At 33.0% G+C, this 17,357-nt stretch overlaps 1 protein-coding gene across 1 annotated transcript in view; it reads left to right on the top strand.

Annotated features, from left to right (window-relative positions):
- LOC142335567 (uncharacterized) overlaps positions 1–17,357 on the top strand; it is an 88,751-nt gene that overhangs the window by 70,929 nt on the left and 465 nt on the right. The window contains exons 6-10 of the mRNA XM_075384106.1: positions 2,391–2,665; positions 6,260–7,038; positions 11,448–11,628; positions 12,412–12,514; positions 17,267–17,352. Coding sequence (XP_075240221.1) covers positions 2,391–2,665; positions 6,260–7,038; positions 11,448–11,628; positions 12,412–12,514; positions 17,267–17,352 — 1,424 coding nt within the window. The remainder of the gene's footprint in view (positions 1–2,390; positions 2,666–6,259; positions 7,039–11,447; positions 11,629–12,411; positions 12,515–17,266; positions 17,353–17,357) is intronic.

Genomic DNA, 17,357 nt, shown 5'->3' with positions numbered 1-17,357 from the left:
GTCAACTTAATTTAAATTTCACTGAATATTCTCTAAACTTGTGAAAATGTTTTGAGGCAAAATGTTTTTATTTCTGCTATTTGGTTTTGTGAGTACGATTCAAGTTTCGGTTACAGACTGTTGGTGATATCACTGAACGGTTAAATTAAGTTCGCAAGTTGGAAATTTCGATCTGAAATGTCAAAGTTGTTGTCGATTATTTATTGTCCTGAAGAAATAGTTAACCATGTCTGAAAATAGGAGTGGAACTTAAATTTATTCCCCAGATTCTTCAACTCTTCTGCAAGTAAACAACTTCAGGCAATCAAATCTCAACTATGTTATTTTATTCCTCCAAATTTTCCCTCTTGGCTATTTCTCAACTAACAAATAAACCGAGACACAAACACAAAGCGAGGAAAAGTTTAATTATTTACCCAAAATTCCCCCATTTTAAACCCATTTTGTTCACCAATTTACTCCCTAATTTGGGAAATAGTGCAATCATTTGTGAGAAAATAACTTTGAAATTGAGCAAGTTGTTTTTATTTTCAAAATTAAGCCATAAATTTTCACCCGAAAGTCTGAATTTTTGTAGAATTCGTTTTATTAGTATGACCATTCACGTGAAAATGCCTTCAGAGAGCATGCTTTCTTAATCAGCATATTTTACCGAAGCAGAAAATCTTTTATAACTAGTACTAACCAGGCAGAAAACAAGGCTAAAATGCAGGTAAGATCCAATTTTGTAATAACTGGCTGGTTATAACTTTCACTAATTGACATCGAATGTCTAAATCCCGTCTTTTGCTGCTTTTGTGGAAATCTAAAGGAAGAATTTGGGATTTTCACCAGACCATAAATCTATTCGGTGGAAATTTATGAGCCCGTTCCCGGGATTTACTGGGAAATTACGACTGATTAGGTTTCAATTCAAAATGAAAGTTGTTCTGTTGACTTCACCAACCAAATGTTGACTGTCAATACAAATTCGATTGCTTCTCAAATTTTATCACCTTTTAAATCTAATTTTTGTTATTTCTAATACTTCTTAAAGCCTTCTGAAACATGTTCTAACTTATTTTACGATTTGTTTGCTTCAGCAACTAGGGTTTTGGCGATTTGTTTGGGCTTTGCAAGTTATAAACGGTTATTACTCTGACAGAGCCCGTAATTTTCAGGTTTTCGAACGAATTTTCCCATTTTTTTTTCAGGATAATAGAGCCACTTATAAAATTCAGTACAGTTAATGACTTCTTAAAGCCTCTTAAATTCTGCTCTAAATCCCTTATAGCAAGACCTAATTTATTAAGAGTGGGCGGGTTTTTAAGATTTTTTTGGGAATTTTTATGGTTTAGTTGGTTTATTTTAAAATACGCTATTCCAAACTATCGAGATTTTTGCATTGATTTTTCCATGCGCTTTCTCTAAAAAAAATTCTTAACTTGGCAAAAATAGGTGAGCAGTTATTTTGATATTTTGATTTAAAATTTATAAATGACCTATTTGAAAAATTGTTTTCAGAAACAATCAATGGAGCCCATTTTTAAACATCAAATTGCATTTCGGACTGATTTCTAAATAATTAAAAATTTCTTGAAAAAATTGGCTTAAAAAGGGTTAATTTGAAAATTTTTTAGAAAACTCAAAAATTATTGTTACCATATAACCACACGCCACCGCCATTTTTATTAAACACCAAATTATACTTTCATCTGTTCATTTATAACAAACATTAATTAGTCTATTTATTATAACTCCGCCTATTTATTGCTCAAAAACGGTGAAAATAGTTCAAAAGACTTGATAAGATATCACTTTCGCTTTTGAGTTAGCAAAAAGGCGGAACTGAGAGGAAACACTTCAAAGGATCAAAGAAATTCAACCATGGATCGATTTGGTAAGGAATAATAATGATATCTATACAAACACATTCAGCTTAGCTAATTTTTTCCAGTCCATTCGCATACATATACTCACATTCAATTTGTCAATGGAAAATTCTTTTTATCCCGCTAAGCAATTCAATTATTTGTTGTTCCGTATATTTTTCCTTGTTTTTGCTCTATAATAAGCATTGTAAACATAAACAATATGCATAACTTAAAGACATTGTTAGTACTCATTTTGAAGCTTGCGTGACAGTTTTGTTTACGAGATGGTAAAAAATGCGGTTTCACATCCGTGATTTTGTTGTTTTATTTTGTTATTTTCATTTCAATACTGACATTTTCTAGCTGCTGGTTGAAAAGATATTTATGGATGTGAACAAAAATGAGCCGCGTGAATAATTTATCCCTCTAATGGCGTTCCTCTTGAGTTATTAGTCTGCTTATTAATTTATAACTATTTATCCTTCATTTTTGCTTCATTTATATCCTCCCAGATTTTCATATTTTCCTTTTTTTCAGTTTGCGTCACAAAATGTCTCTTCAGACGAGAAAAACAGGTCAGCATTTTCCAAAATGAAGTTACTGCACGTTATACAAAACTTGTTCCAAGCACAGCAAAACACCAGTCAAGGTCAGAGGTCATCCAAGGTCACGCTGAGTGACGTTTCGGGTCGCAAGGAGGCAGACAAGGTCAAAAGGTCAGACGTGGTGACGTCACAGTCGATGTCTGAGTTGAGAGAGAATTCGACGAAATTGGAAGTTCTTCTTGACCAAATGGAGTTTGTCTCTAAACGGTTAGTTTAAAAGTAAAAGGGCAATTGTATAAGTTTATTAAGCTTCAGAATTTTAATCAACTCTCGTTTCGATAACAAAAGTTGCGTAACTTACCGGTCAAATAACAATCCGAAATTTGCTTTTTCATTAAACTATGAGTTTATCACACGTTTTTATCGCCACTGTTACAATATCAACAATGGCAATAAAAGAGTGTGATAAACTCATAGTCTAATCACGGCAACAGTGCGATAAAGTTATGCAATTGTTGCAATCGCTATGAGAGTTGATTAAAAACATTACCACAATGTTTTTATCACCCTCTCGAAGTTATTCAATTTCTCGGATTCGCCTCAGAGTTTGATAACTTCTCGCTGGCAACAACAACCGTGTGGGAAAATTCATAAGCTTCTGAATATTACCACACGGTTGTTATCGCCACCGAGAAGTTATCAAACTCCGAGGCGAAGCCGAGGTGTTATGATAACTTCGAGAGCGCTAACAACCGTGTGAAATTGTTTTTAAACAACACCTGTTGCGATCATGTTTGTTTTTTAGAAAATAAGTTTATCAAACTGTTTAATCAACACCTGTTGCTATGATAGCAGTTAAACAAACTGCCAGTGTAATAAATTTAATGCCCGATCGACACTGGAAAAACACTTCAGCATTAGATTACGAGTTTATCACACTCTTTTATCGCCACTGTTACTAAGTGAACAGCAGCGATAAAAGAGTGGTGATAAACTCGTAGTCTAATGATGGAAACAGTTTTATAAACTTGGTGTCTAAAAAACAAACATGATCGCAACAGGTGTTGATTGAAAAAATTAACTTACGGTTGTTATCGCCCTCAAAGTTATCTTAACACTTCGGCTTCGCCTCGGAGTTTGATAATTTCTCGGCGGCAATAACAACCGTGTGGTGATATTCATTCCATCACTAGACTACGTGTTTATCACCACTATTTAATCGCCACTGTTTACTTAGTAACAGTGGCGATAAAAGAGTGTGATAAACTCGTAGTCTAATGCTGAAGTGTTTTTCCAGGGTCGATCGGGCATTAAAATTCATTGCACTGGCAGTTTATTTAACTGCTATTATCGCAACAGGTGTTGATTAAAAATATATTATTGAACTCGTTGCTAAAACAATGGTTGCGTAAGTTACCGTTAAGATAATGTGTTGGCGAACGATGAATTCTACCAAAATCTGATACAGCGGCGAAACTCTTCTTTCATATATTATACAATTTCCTCGGCCTTTCTTTCCGCACAATGATTAAAGTGAAGTGTAGCGAGGGGGTGGGGGTAGTTTAATCAACCAATTTTGGACTGTTTTTTTTACTTTTATGGTCGCAAAGAGAAGTAACTGAAAGGTTGCCGCACTATTGTTGTCTCCTCCTCGTAGTTTTTCAATAATACGGCTTCATTCGGGAATTTGATCATTTTTTAATGGCGGTAAAAACAGTGTTGTATTATTTTCATTAACAGTTTGAAGATAATCTAATCTCAGATTAGTAAATGTTTTATCCATACACGATTTTGATTCTCATTTTTGTGAAAAATTGATAGCATCCTATATTAAAAGAGAGAACTTGTCAAGTAAAAAGTTGCTTAATTAAAAACGGGTAAAATGATTTCTTTTTACTTAAATTGAATTTAAGCCTAACAATAGCTCTAAACTTCAGCGATAAGAACAATTCCAACGAAAACACTGTTTTTAATTCCCACAATTCTTTTCAAAATGGGGGAATATAGATGCGAGGTGGACATTGTTTTTATGTAAAATTTTTTACCTTTTGATTAAACATCATAGATAAACATAATTTTGTAGCCCTTAGAGGCTATTTTTTATTTTTGTCGAAAAAATACATATTTCAGCAAAAGTTCTTACCGGTTATACTTGTTACAAATAGCTTTTCCAACACATTATTTAACTTATATTGGAGTAAAAAAATTTTATTCGAAAACAAAACAAAAAACTACTTCTTTCAAGTGATGATCCCCACAGTCTACTACTTCTCTCCCCCCCCCCCCTCCCTCAGTCCATTAGAATTATGATTTGACTGACTAACAACAGTGATTGAAAATTGTATAACTGAGAGATAACATAACAAACAGAAAACTCAATCATTTAATGGTAGAACGAGGATGCTAGCGGATGTTTTGCAGACCAACTTTACGGAAATTTTCTAGGAGTTTTTCATAAGTTTTCGGTTTAAAAAGAAAACGAGAAGACTTTTGCACTGAGTCAGAAAACTTTCTCTAAAATACTGCAATTTACTAGCCAAAAACCCTGTCCTGCAGTTAACAAATGGTTCTGTTCTTCTGTAAATTTAGCTAAGTTGAATACTTATGAGAAATTTTTAACAAGTATAGCAGCAAAAATACTCAGTTTGAATAAAAACGATAAAAAAGTTTTTTCGATACTGCACTGTTCCTCTCGACTTGAGTTCGTTGACATCAAATATTTATTTCTCCAATCGATCCATATTGATTGAATCGTCAAGTTAAAGAAACCGGCGGCTTAAGTTAATTCAATTACGGAAACGTCTTTTTTTAATTAGAAAAAGGTCTAATATTTAATTCTACACTATTTCTTTTTTTTGTAAGGTAAGCATTGAAAAAAATTGTTTGCGTTAAACCATTCAACAAATATAATTGTTCTGATATACAACTTTTAATTATTCGCCAAAAAAAAAACAAAATAAAATCTTGACATAATCTTTATCTCTTCTAGCGTTCATTCAAATGTTGTGACTGTTTTGTGTATCGTTAACATCTTTCAAGAAAACTTTAAATTTGATCTTCAGCCAACCTATTTGGTAAATTTAGATCATTTTCGCATTTCCTAAATGAGTAAGAGAATCTGAGTTCTATTTCTAGGTTTCTCTCTGAATTCCCGAGAGTTTCTCTCTGAGTTCTTTATTTGCTATGTCCTGCATGTAAAGCGATCACAACTCTTTTTTTGCAAATTACTCCTCTGTGTTTTTTAAACTAAATTTCGTATGCGACTGGTCGCTGTTTTTGAGCTCTACAGTTCTGTGAAATGCGGTTTTAAATCGCAAAACAATTGACGATATATTGTTTTATATCGTCAAAATCTCATCAAAAAGCTGTTTCTGAATTGAAATGAGGTTCTTAAAAAGAGGTTTGTGAACGAGGTTTCTGAGGTTTCAGAAAAATTGATCTCAAGAATGCTCCGGAAAAAGTGCTTCAAAATACTGAGTTTCGCAGAACTGGTAGTCAAAAGAGCTTTTCATCAAATTTCAAAGCTGAGTTTTTGATAATCTTGAGATGTATGTTGGAATATTTTGTGTTACACATAACTTTAATGAGTAGAGCCTAATACCTGCAAAAAAGCGTCAAAATGATGAATCTCTCGGTAATGTTACACTTTATAGCGCCCATTAATATAATATTTGGAATGCTATTTCTGTTATATAGTTTCAGCTCTTATTGAAATTAGCTATTGTGGGGGTCCTTTAACGCTCAAAATTGGAGCTATCATGCCGAAAAGGTATTAAGCACTTAAATTTAGAGCACATTTTCAAAAATAACTATATGACTGTTGAAAATATCACACTAATTACATAATTAAGTTCATTTCAGGGCGATAGCAACACGTGAAAGCATCGACACAAACACCCAATCAGACATCATACCATCACGTGATCTAATTTACACCACTTCCGGACTATTCGGGGCTCATTCAGTTACAAACGACCCCTCTGATTACGACTCAATTAACTCAACCCACCACCTCCAACTACTTCAACAAGGAATCGTACCCCCACTAATTACCCCCCATCATTTCCTCCATCCCAATAGTGGTCTGAACTCATCATGCTGTAACTGTACCTGTCATTGCAATCAATCAATGTCAGGAACCATAACACGCCAAACCGATTCCCAATCTTGCGCGGAAAGTAAAAAAAATCACAGAAAAACTGATACAGAAAAAGAGGAAAACGACAAAACAACAACAATAACAACAAAACAACCGTCTTTCAATGGCGAAAAATTTGCACTGAATTTGCGCAAAAACGAGAAAAACGAAGATTATACAGACGAAAGACAACGATTGAATGGCGGAAATTCTACCCCGAACCAAACAAGTCTAACGTCTATATTGCAATCACAAGCGGCTAATTTTGCAATGTCGGATCAAACACCTGGCGAAAATTCGGCGGACGACTTTGGATTTGACTTGAATCTTCCGAGAATTCCAAAACCAGGTGCAAAATTGCGAACGGTCAATTGGCAGAAACTTCCCAGACAGTCTATAATGAGGAGTGAGAATAATTTGTGGAGACAAGTTTTGCAGAAGATGAGCAGTAGTGACGTTGACTCAGATGAAAATGGTGCTATTGATTTTGCTACTATTGAAGGTAAGCGACACTATTCTTGGTTAAAATATTAAAAAAATGATTGAAAAAAACTGAATTGTCGAGATTTTCGGCCGTTTATTACATTTTACCCTACTCTTGCACAATTATCTTTAAAAATTAGCTGCGGCCTGAATCATATAAGCATTCTTTATTAAATGTTTATTGACGTATTGACCCAGATATGATATGTCTGACACCGATATCTCTTAAGTTGTTTTTTAGAGAAAAATTGTCCAAAAATTGTTCCTCAATCCAAAAAACAACTTTTCCAAAAAAATTATTCAATTAAGTGGTGTTGAAAGGAATTTTACACACACGAACAAAATGCATTGTTTATTTATGACATAAAAATCTTCGTTTCCCAAAAAACAATTACGAATTATTTTAGAACAATTGCGCTTTTTAACAGCCGAGCAGCGCTAGCAAGGCAAGTTTTGTTCTCGTCGTTGAGTTTTGCGATGAATAAGGATTCGGATTGTTTTTTGGGTCTGTCTTTTTTGAAAAACTTCTTTACTTCTTTTTGCAATTTATTCATCCCAATTACTAGAAAAAAATTTCTCATTTGAAAGTTCAATTAGTACGAAGTCCCCTTAAAATGCAATAAGGTTTAACGCAACAATAAAGTGTTCTATGAGTAAATTAGTTGAGTAAATTTTTACGGCTCCGACAAAACTATTTTGCAGATTTTTGTTTATGAATTTTTGAGGTTTTCAAGCATTTGATGATCTTTTTGTAGTTTTTTGACTGAGTCTAATTAATCAAAATCCTAATCAGGTATCTAGGGAGCTATTAAATAAAGTATTTAATGCTTTCAGTTGATACGTAATGATTTTTTGGTAATATAACTCGATAAGCATCTAAAATTCATCATTTATTACTGAAATAAGGTTTTTTTGAATAAAATAACTATTTCAATAGCATTTAGTAAATTTTTTGTTTAAATAGATAAGCAGCAGCAGCAAAATAAGTTTTAAATAATGGCGGAAATTTATAGTTAAACCATTTTTCCGATTTTAATGGTGCGCTGTATATGCTTTATTGCAATACTTTTGACTTCTTTGTTTCTTTATGTTAGTTGTAGTACAGAATGAATTAAAATCAAACCTCAAATATTGACCAGTCAAAGTTTCAGGCAAAAGGAGGCCAATGAACTTATATAATAATTTGAGCGAAAAGTATATGTTTTTTTGGCGTCAATATCGTTTGCATAGTACAACTTTTGACAATTTTTCTATTTATTCCTTTCGACATTTTCTATTGTTAGGTTTTCTTTTACTGTTTTTCCCATCATCATTTTAGTGGCACAAAACTAGCAAGTTGCATATCACATTAATGTTGTTGAAATAAGGCACAATTGATTTTGTTCAACATATTTAGTGCAGATACTTTGATGTTATAGGCTTCAACGCCGGTTCCCCGCAATATTGAAATGACTTCTCGATTTTCGCTTTTTTTCCCTTTGAAATCGTATGACATTCTAGATAATGACAGCTCTCAGTGATTTTTTCATGTAATTATAATTATCCCATTGAATGATTTCGGTGGATAGCTAATTGGTTTCTTGACTTTGGTGTGGTTTACTTTTAATCTGATGCTTTTTCATTAATTTTTTTTAAAGGGATAGATATTGAGTTCTGTTCGGAAGTATTGCTTGTTGTTTTATTTGATTCTGTTTTCTGTCTTGTCTCCGACTCTTCATACTGGCAGTTATTGTCAGCTCTCTAATAGGTTATTGTTTCATTTCTTTATCGGTTAGTGCTCAAAGCGGTTTTTTAAATGGATAAACCAATTAATGTTAATCAGTAAGTGGTTTTTGAAAGTTTTATATCTCTTCCTCATTTGGCGGACAATTAAGTGAAAGATGTGGTTGAGGGGCGCTGGAACGTTTTTTGCGGACTCATATTACCGAGCCAACTTGTAATGGTATTACAGCAACAGTTTCGGTCCTGTTAGTAATTTCTACGTAATCACAATTGCTGCCATTCAGATCACTAAGCAGCTGAACACTGCTAGCGGTAATTTATAGCAGAAGAAATACCAAAAGTTTTCCAAATTTGTGTTCTCTTATAGTTGAAATCAGAATAATAATTTATAATAAAGTTCATTAAAGCTCTTTTTGAGTCCCGTAGAAGAATAGCAGCTACCGTTTGTGATAAAGATAGTTGGTAACTTTCATTTTCGCCATTAGTTATTCAGCGATTCAGTGCCAAGGTTTTGAGAACTAACGGCTAAAAGAAAGGGCTGATTTAATTTCCAGTTTTGTTTCCAATGATTTGTTTTAAACTGTTCAGTAGATTCAATCACAAGAAAGTATTTTTGTATCAAAAAACAGTTCAAACTGCCAAACAAGAGACTGTGAGTAATATTGAAATTTAGAACTTATGGAAAGTTTGAAGAGTTAGAAGTAAACTTTAAAATAGTTTGTCTTTTATTTCAATCAATGACGCAATCTTTGCTGAATTTTTGGTTCAAGATCAAATCGGCACTTATAACTTTCTGCTTGAAAAAAAAATTCAATTGTTTACTTTTTTTTAAGTCTGATTAGTTTACACGGAAATTGTTTTTAAAGAAAGGAGACTTCATTTATAGTTAAAACAATGACATAAAAACACTTGTGCGCATTTCAATGAGTAACTCCATCCGTTTTGATAGATTATTGGTATTAAAAATTATGTCTGAAATATTTGAGAGTTAGAAATTGTCCTAAAATGAGAAATTACGCTATCTCTGAATTTTGTAAAAACACAGTTAGTTTCAATTTCTCACCAAAAAAACTACGAACATCTAAAAAAAATTTAAAAAGCGCCGTAACCGTCAAATATTATGAAAGTAACGGGTTCGTAAACAAATCAGTCAGTCATTTCTCTCGTAACGAGGCATCACTCTTATTAGCTTCTATAAAATCTAGTAGATGGTGTGGTATAGTTTTCATTTAAGTTTTGAACAACATCTGAGTCAAATGTTTGGCACATTCTCTTCCAAATTTTCCAGCAAATTTTTTTTTGCAATTTTTTCTTCAGAATTGTCCATAAATTGTCAATTGTAATCAGGTTGGGAGCATTTACTGACCATCCCAGTACTTCTTGCTCCTCTTCTTTGAAGAAAATGAGGACAACCTTTTGGACTGGAGGATCATGTCGTATAAACATAAGGCCTTCAAAATGCTATTTTGCTTCGTTTTTTTTCAAAATTTTTTAACTAAATTAGTACTTTTAGCTTGTTTGAACATCTAACAGCCAGTTTCTACCTATCTGGCTGCCTTCATAGACCGAGGCATAAGTGATCGCTTGTCTGAACTCGTATTGGTTGTTCTTGTCAAGAAATCTTATTCCTTTTTTTTGAAGAACTCGCACAATTCTATCCTTGGAGATGCTACGAGCATGTTTCTTTCTTGCTGCTGTTTGTATGCATGTTGTTAACTAGAACTCAGTTTTCCGCTTTTGTTTTTTTGTCTGTGAAACAGGGTAACAAACAGTCAAAGAACAAAACAACTTAACCATGTTTTCTGAGTAAACGACGAAAATGATAAAATATTCCTTAGTGCAAATCAAATCTACGTAGTTGTTTGGTACTATAGTGTAACTCTTCGCAAAAAAACATCAAGAAGCATTGACTGAAGAAAAAGCTGGGCTTAAATAAACTTGCAAACTTTAAAATCAATTTGGAGTGGTTCAAAAACAATGTAGCAACAAAATTCCAATTATTATTTACCCAGTTTTAAAATAAAATGAAAACAAAAATTTTTTCCACGGGGGAAAATCAAGCAGTTTCAAGTTTTTCAGAGTACTTCAAACAGTGACTAGTTATTCAAAATACCCATTGTGGAGATTTTTAATTGCCAACTGTCAAAATATTAATCTTGATCAATATTGTCAGACAATGTTGGGCTTGACTCACCTAAATGGAGTGGATGAACAAGATTCTGTTTTTATTTTCATTTTCTGCGACAACAAAAACTTCCGAAACAAAATTTGCTGACCAAAAATTTTGTTTACAATTGGAAAAAGAAAAAAAGTTTCAAAATGAGGTTTTTTTCAGGATTCTACATCTTTTCACGCCGGTTGATTTAACCCAGCATATCATAATTGTGATATACGGGATAAATCAATCCGAGTGAAAAGAAGTAGAATCCCGAAAAAAGGAGCTCATTTTTGAACTCTTTCTTTTTCCACTCGTAAACAAAATTTTTGCTTCAACAAATTTTTGTTAAACCCCACATCTAATAAGTTAACTCCATCGCGTAAGTTAACCCCTTATCTAATTTAATACTCCAATTATATAACAAATTAAAATGAATACAAAGGCCTGGAATGATAAAGGTGTTGAATGATAGAGGGGTTAAAAGTTAGAGGGGTGAATAAATCGGGGTGAAATGATAGGGGGTTATGGTAGGGTGACACGGTTTTCAGAGTACTTCAAGCAGCGACTAGATGGTGATAGCGTGGGAGAGAACAGAGGAGAGGATGAGAGAGATGGAGATGGAGAGAGCATTCGGAGTAGAAAGGACAGCAACACTGCAGGTGGAAAGATTCGGTTATTGGACGAAAGACGAGCACTTGCTATCAATGTACTAATCAAACAATTCAGATGGTCAGTTTCAAATTAATTTTTTCAATTTTTTATTACAGGGAACAGTTTAGACTTGTCTTGATCAGGCCGAACAACGTAGTATGATTTACAAAATCATAATTGTTCAAATTTAAAGAAAAGTGAACAGTTAAGTTTTTATGTGGATTCGTCTCTCCACGCCCTCTCGTTTTTTTTGCAAGTTAACCAAAATTTGAACAATTTATTGTATTAATGTTCCAAATATTAGCCAGGGTAATAATACTTAGCCTTCATTGAAACCCGTGAACAAGATGGTGATATTTAGGTTTGAAAAGTTTCAAAACATTTTTGTTCAAAATGACAATGTTGGACTAATCAAACCAAATATTTACGCGTTTTCTGACTAATCAAACCAAATCTGACTAATCAAACCAAATATTTACAAGTTAAGTCCTTGCTCCGTAATTAAAAGCCCTGAAGTCCTCGCCCCGTAAACATTTTGAGGCAACGCTTATGGCAGGAGAAATATGATATTTTTCGTTCAAAATATCCGATTTTTCCTGCCATAAGCGTTGCCTCAAAATGTTTACGGGACGAGGACTTCAGGGCTTTTACTTACGGAGCAAGGACTTAACTTGTAAATATTTGGTTTGATTAGTCAGAAAACTCTCTTTGAAGTTGAAACTCCCAACATTGTCGTTTTGATCAAAAATATTTTGAAATTTTTTAACCATTGTAAACTATTGGAATTAGTTTTGAAGCACATTTTGATCCAGTTTTGAGTTCATTAAACTTCTCGATGCGAATTTTCGTTTTGTATTTCAGCTCACATGGTGAGATTCTGGGGAAGATAAGAAGGGCTGACAGTGGGGGAATTGGAGTGGAAAGACTGAAACAACTGCAGAAGATATTACCCAACTCAAAAGAGGTATTGGATCACATATCATTCACAAAACAATTGAGAAATTGTTTACGGTCAATTTCCAATAGAAAGATTTCATGAAATAAAAGATAACCTCATAGATAGGCTTTAAAAACCCGGTACGAATGATTTGCAAAGTAATATTAAATTCAGCGGACGCACTTTAAACTACCATATCATTTTTTCGATAAAATTGTTTCTGGAGAAAATGGGAAATGAAAAGTCAAACAGAACGTGAAACAGAATAGCCCTTTTTAAAATTTTCACCATGAAAATTTATTATGAACAAGGAGGCTCGGTAAGGTGCGTTCGCACATTAAGTTCCGACCCCGCTCATCTACATTTTTCACTTAATTGTCTACCAAATGAGGAAGAGATAAAAAAAATTAACATATCAACATATCGTTCAACAAACCACTAAAAAAATAAACAATCTACGCTAGAGGGCCTATGAGACTTGTGGCTACCATAATATGACTACCAAAATAGACCGCAAAAAAATCAAATAGTTACAAATATTAATTACGACCAAAACTCTTAGTCCATTTTTTGAAAACCACTAATAACCAAATCAAAATGGCATCAGATAAAATTCATGCTCATAAGATTAACCGGCACTTTTTTGGAACAAAATATGGGACTTTTCCTCAATGCGACATGGCAACAAGTCGACTAGAAATTAGCAAAAGCGGCAAAGTTTATTAAAACAATGTTCTTTTTTTTTAAAAAAAAATTAAAGTCGAAGTGATTAGAAACATTACGCATCAAATGAAATCATTGAGAGAATCTTTTATACCTCGATAGAGAGCGACAGAGGCCTTTCATTGTCCAGGATATGTCATACGAATACAAAAAGAACCACAAATACTAGCAAAAACTAAAAATTTGCACGAAAAATTATGCACGAAAACGATGTCCCCCAGCAATTAAAAATCAAGCTGATGACTCAAAGCAAAAAAAAATCTTCGTTTGACTTTTTGAAGCTAACAACATTTGTAAATCGAATGACGCCCTTTATTGTGATAGTGTGGAAAGAGAACAAAAACCTACAAAAAAGGGGCAAATATGCAAAAATCACGAAAATTGGTTTTATGACAACTGGTTGTTCCAAGAAGAAAGACCATTTGAGGAAAAAAAACCTTTATGTAGAGTAAATTGTGTTTACATAGATAAATGATGTGAATTGTATATAGAGATGCTTAGCTACAATTTAACAGAAATAAAATTGGCAGATCTCAAATATCTATCTCTTTTTTTTAAAACAAATATCTTCAAAATTCATAGCCAACAAAAGCTTTCGACCAAAGGAGTAGACAGTTTGTCTTGCAACTACTCGGAAAGCTAATTGCGACTGTTATTAATGAGACTAATTGTTAAGACTGTAAAATAACATTAAAAACTGAATGAGTTGCAAGCTAAAATTATTAAGTTTCACAAACAACTTTACAAAACCACAGTTTTGAAGCCATTAAATTTATAAGATATTATTTGAGAGAATATAACAGCTTCATTTACGTCTCCTCTGACCATCATAACGGCTGTTTGTAAAACGACTATCACAAAATGACAACAAAAACAACCACAAAGACTGAAAAGTATCTAAACTTCACAAAATTCTTCTGAAACAAATTGTCTAAGCCATGAAGACATCATTTAAAACGTTTAGACAACACAAAAATTTTTCTTTGATTTAACAAAATAATTAAGAAAACTCTAAATAATGAGGCTAATTTACGATAAAGATACAACAAGTTGAAGAACACTATTACTCTTTTTTAGAAATATAATTCGAAAGTCAAAACAACCGTTAGTTATTTACCGATATCCGTTTTTAAGTTTATCTGTTTATCTGTGGTTGCCATTGAGACCTTTAATTAGACAATATTTGACATATGACAACAAAAATTAACAACAATTAAAGGGCAAAAATAACAAACTGTACAAATTTCTGCAAGAGAACGGTGTCACAGCCCTTCAAACCATATGTTATGAAAACGAAAAACATATACAGTTTCAAATGTTGTAATGATTTTTTCAGTTAGATTGTTAAATATTGTTACATTTTACAACAGAAACAAAAACAAGAGCAAAAATGAGAAATTATGCACAAAAATCAGAAAATTTTGTATGAAAACTCTTAGTACCAAAAGCAACAAAGAAATTCCATTTAAAACAAACAGCCACAAAGTAAGTTTTGTGTTCTATACGGAGGAAGGGTTGACCTTTACTTACTAAGAATAAGCAAAATGTTGACTAAAACAATATAAAAATTGACAAGTTCAAAAATGACAGAAATTTCTTTAAAACAAATACATTCAATAACATAAGAGACATTAGGTAACAACCGAATGAATAGAAAAGGTTCACCTGCACGTCTTAAGGAAAAATTTTAGAATTTTGAGTGGTTACACCTAAAAAGCCGACTGCCAAAAGAATAACAATTGAAGGAAAAAGACAAGAATTCAGTTAAATTCTACTAAAACTCTTCCTCAAAGCCATAAAAGCCCTTTGGTTCTCTGAATACAAACTGTATCTACTTTCGACCTCAAATTTACGTAAATTGGAGCTGTCATTAACGGAGCCGTGAATAAAAATGTTGTCAGTAATTAACATTAAGAAAACAAAAGCAAAATATTTTGAAAAAAGGCAGCATCAAAATAAAAACCAAAAAGTCTCTGATTCTAAGATATTGTTGAACCTCTCCCTGATTTTGTCGCGCACCCAGCAAACCGACCAAATGTTCCAAGTGTTTGCAAATTAGACCAATTGTTGTGTGGAATTCTTCAAATATTAAAAAAAAAAAAACGATGCATATTTTTAATAATTTTCGAGTTAAATCTGCAAAAGACGACAAAGTTTTAATTCCGGAAGACTTTCATACGGCGCCTAATTGCAACTGACACTCGTTTTGAGATTAAGCAAACCGTTTTAAGGTTTCTAGGTCAATAAGTCTGGCAAACATTAACAAAGTGGACCAAAAAAGCATGTTTTGTGCCATTTTTGATGAAAAAAGTTCGAATTTTGAAAATTTTATCAAAAACTTTAGCTATGAAAAACTTCAATCAAACAATTCAGCAAAACTCTTCTGTCTCTGACGGTAACAACAACACTCTGCCTTTAAAAATTTTAACTTTTTTTGAATTATATTAGCGAAATTGTGCCAAATTTTAGCAAAAATTACTGAAAATGTGAACAAAAACAGTCGAATGTTCACAAAATTTTAAACCTCAATAACTCCCTGTAAAACACGAAAATCAAAAAAATCTTTTCAATTTCGGATTGTTTTCTGCAGTCAGCAAAATCAGACGATGACGACATTCATTTACAAAATACGTCAACATGATTAAAGGGAGGCCTCTGTTAGGCCACTGAACCGTTCTCAAGGCTCTTAGAGGAACATATAGAGCTTACGTTTTATCTTACTGAGCTTTAAAAGTTGATTAGCCTTTGTGCCTAAGATGAGAACAAAAACTAAGGTCTTTCTTTATAAACATGCTGTAATTTCGCAGTTCACAAAATATAAATATTTACAAAAACTATAGCAAAATCTTATGGTCTGACTACGTGACAAATTTGTTACGTCCTGCTATGCAGATTGCAAAAAGTTAATGAAACATTGAAGAAACTTGGCTACGCGTAAATTAAAAGAGAATTTGTCCAGAAACTTGTTATTGATAGGATGTTTTTTGCATTTTTGATTAGTCGACATTACCTTTATTTTAAAAAGCTTCTTTGAAAGATCGGCTGAGTTAATAACATTTTTCATCGTTTTGTACGCGTTAATTTTGGGAGCTCGTACAATTATGATTCTGATGACGAATGGATTCTATTTTTTGCCCAAAACATTATGTCAAAAATATTGAGAAAAAGATCAATGGTTTTTTAAAGAAACCCTACTCAGATACATAGAAAGATGCTCCCACACTCGGTGAGACCGGAAATTTTTCTTCCAAGATCTTATAAGACAATGGTTAACCACCTTTCCACGTGCTGAACACGCTAGAGCACACTCATATAGTTTATTAATTTTTGAGATAAAAATTTGTTCATGATTTCGAACGCAAATCTTTTAAAAGAACACATCGTACCGCGATACCTGGCTTGATGTTCTCAAGATTTTGCCAGAGTTATTTAAGTGCAAATGGTGCCGAGAATGTTTAGTAGAAAAAGTTGATATAACATTGTGCAAACTTAAGTAATTTTTGACATAGGTGTGACACTTGACAAAATTTGCCAGTCCTTACCTTTAAACTGATCCGGCTGCCGAGTGTCTTGGACAGACTATCTTAAGTGATGATATTTTGTTGGAATTGTGTCTGGAATAAAATCTGACTACCCGAATGAATTCACTTTGCAAAAAGCCTACTCATTGAATTTTTTGTCTTAATTGATTCAATTTCTGCTAAATATTTTACGTCGCCAGAAATCCAAGTGGCGCGAAACCCGTTTTAGGAAAATATTACTCTTTTTTTGTTCCATTTTTTTCCAGTTTTTTCCAGGACCAATTTTTTGCCGTCACGCCACAAGAAAGCGGATAAAAGAAATCAAAAACAAAATTTCCAGCAAGCTCAGTGTTAAAACAGCTTTTTTTGCTCAAGGTTCACTTTTTAGGACAACTGTTGTTTAGTCATCAATATTCTGAATTTGTTTGGTTTTAATTCAGCTACCAATTATACTCTATAAAAATAAGCTGATTCTTCATATCGGAAATGATTAATTTCATCTGAAAGTGTTTTGTTTACATTCAATTTTTGACAGCTGGAGCTTCTGCGTGGCTATACGGGAGAAAAAACCAAACTGGACGAGGCGGAGAGATTTCTAAAACTACTCATCAGTTTACCACAGTTAG

The sequence above is a fragment of the Convolutriloba macropyga genome, chromosome 2 (genome assembly GCF_964194025.1).
Source record: "Convolutriloba macropyga chromosome 2, txConMacr16.3, whole genome shotgun sequence".
NCBI classification, from domain to species: domain Eukaryota; kingdom Metazoa; phylum Xenacoelomorpha; order Acoela; family Convolutidae; genus Convolutriloba; species Convolutriloba macropyga.
Note: the sequence above shows the minus strand (reverse complement) of the source record. Positions and strands in the feature narration are given on the sequence as shown.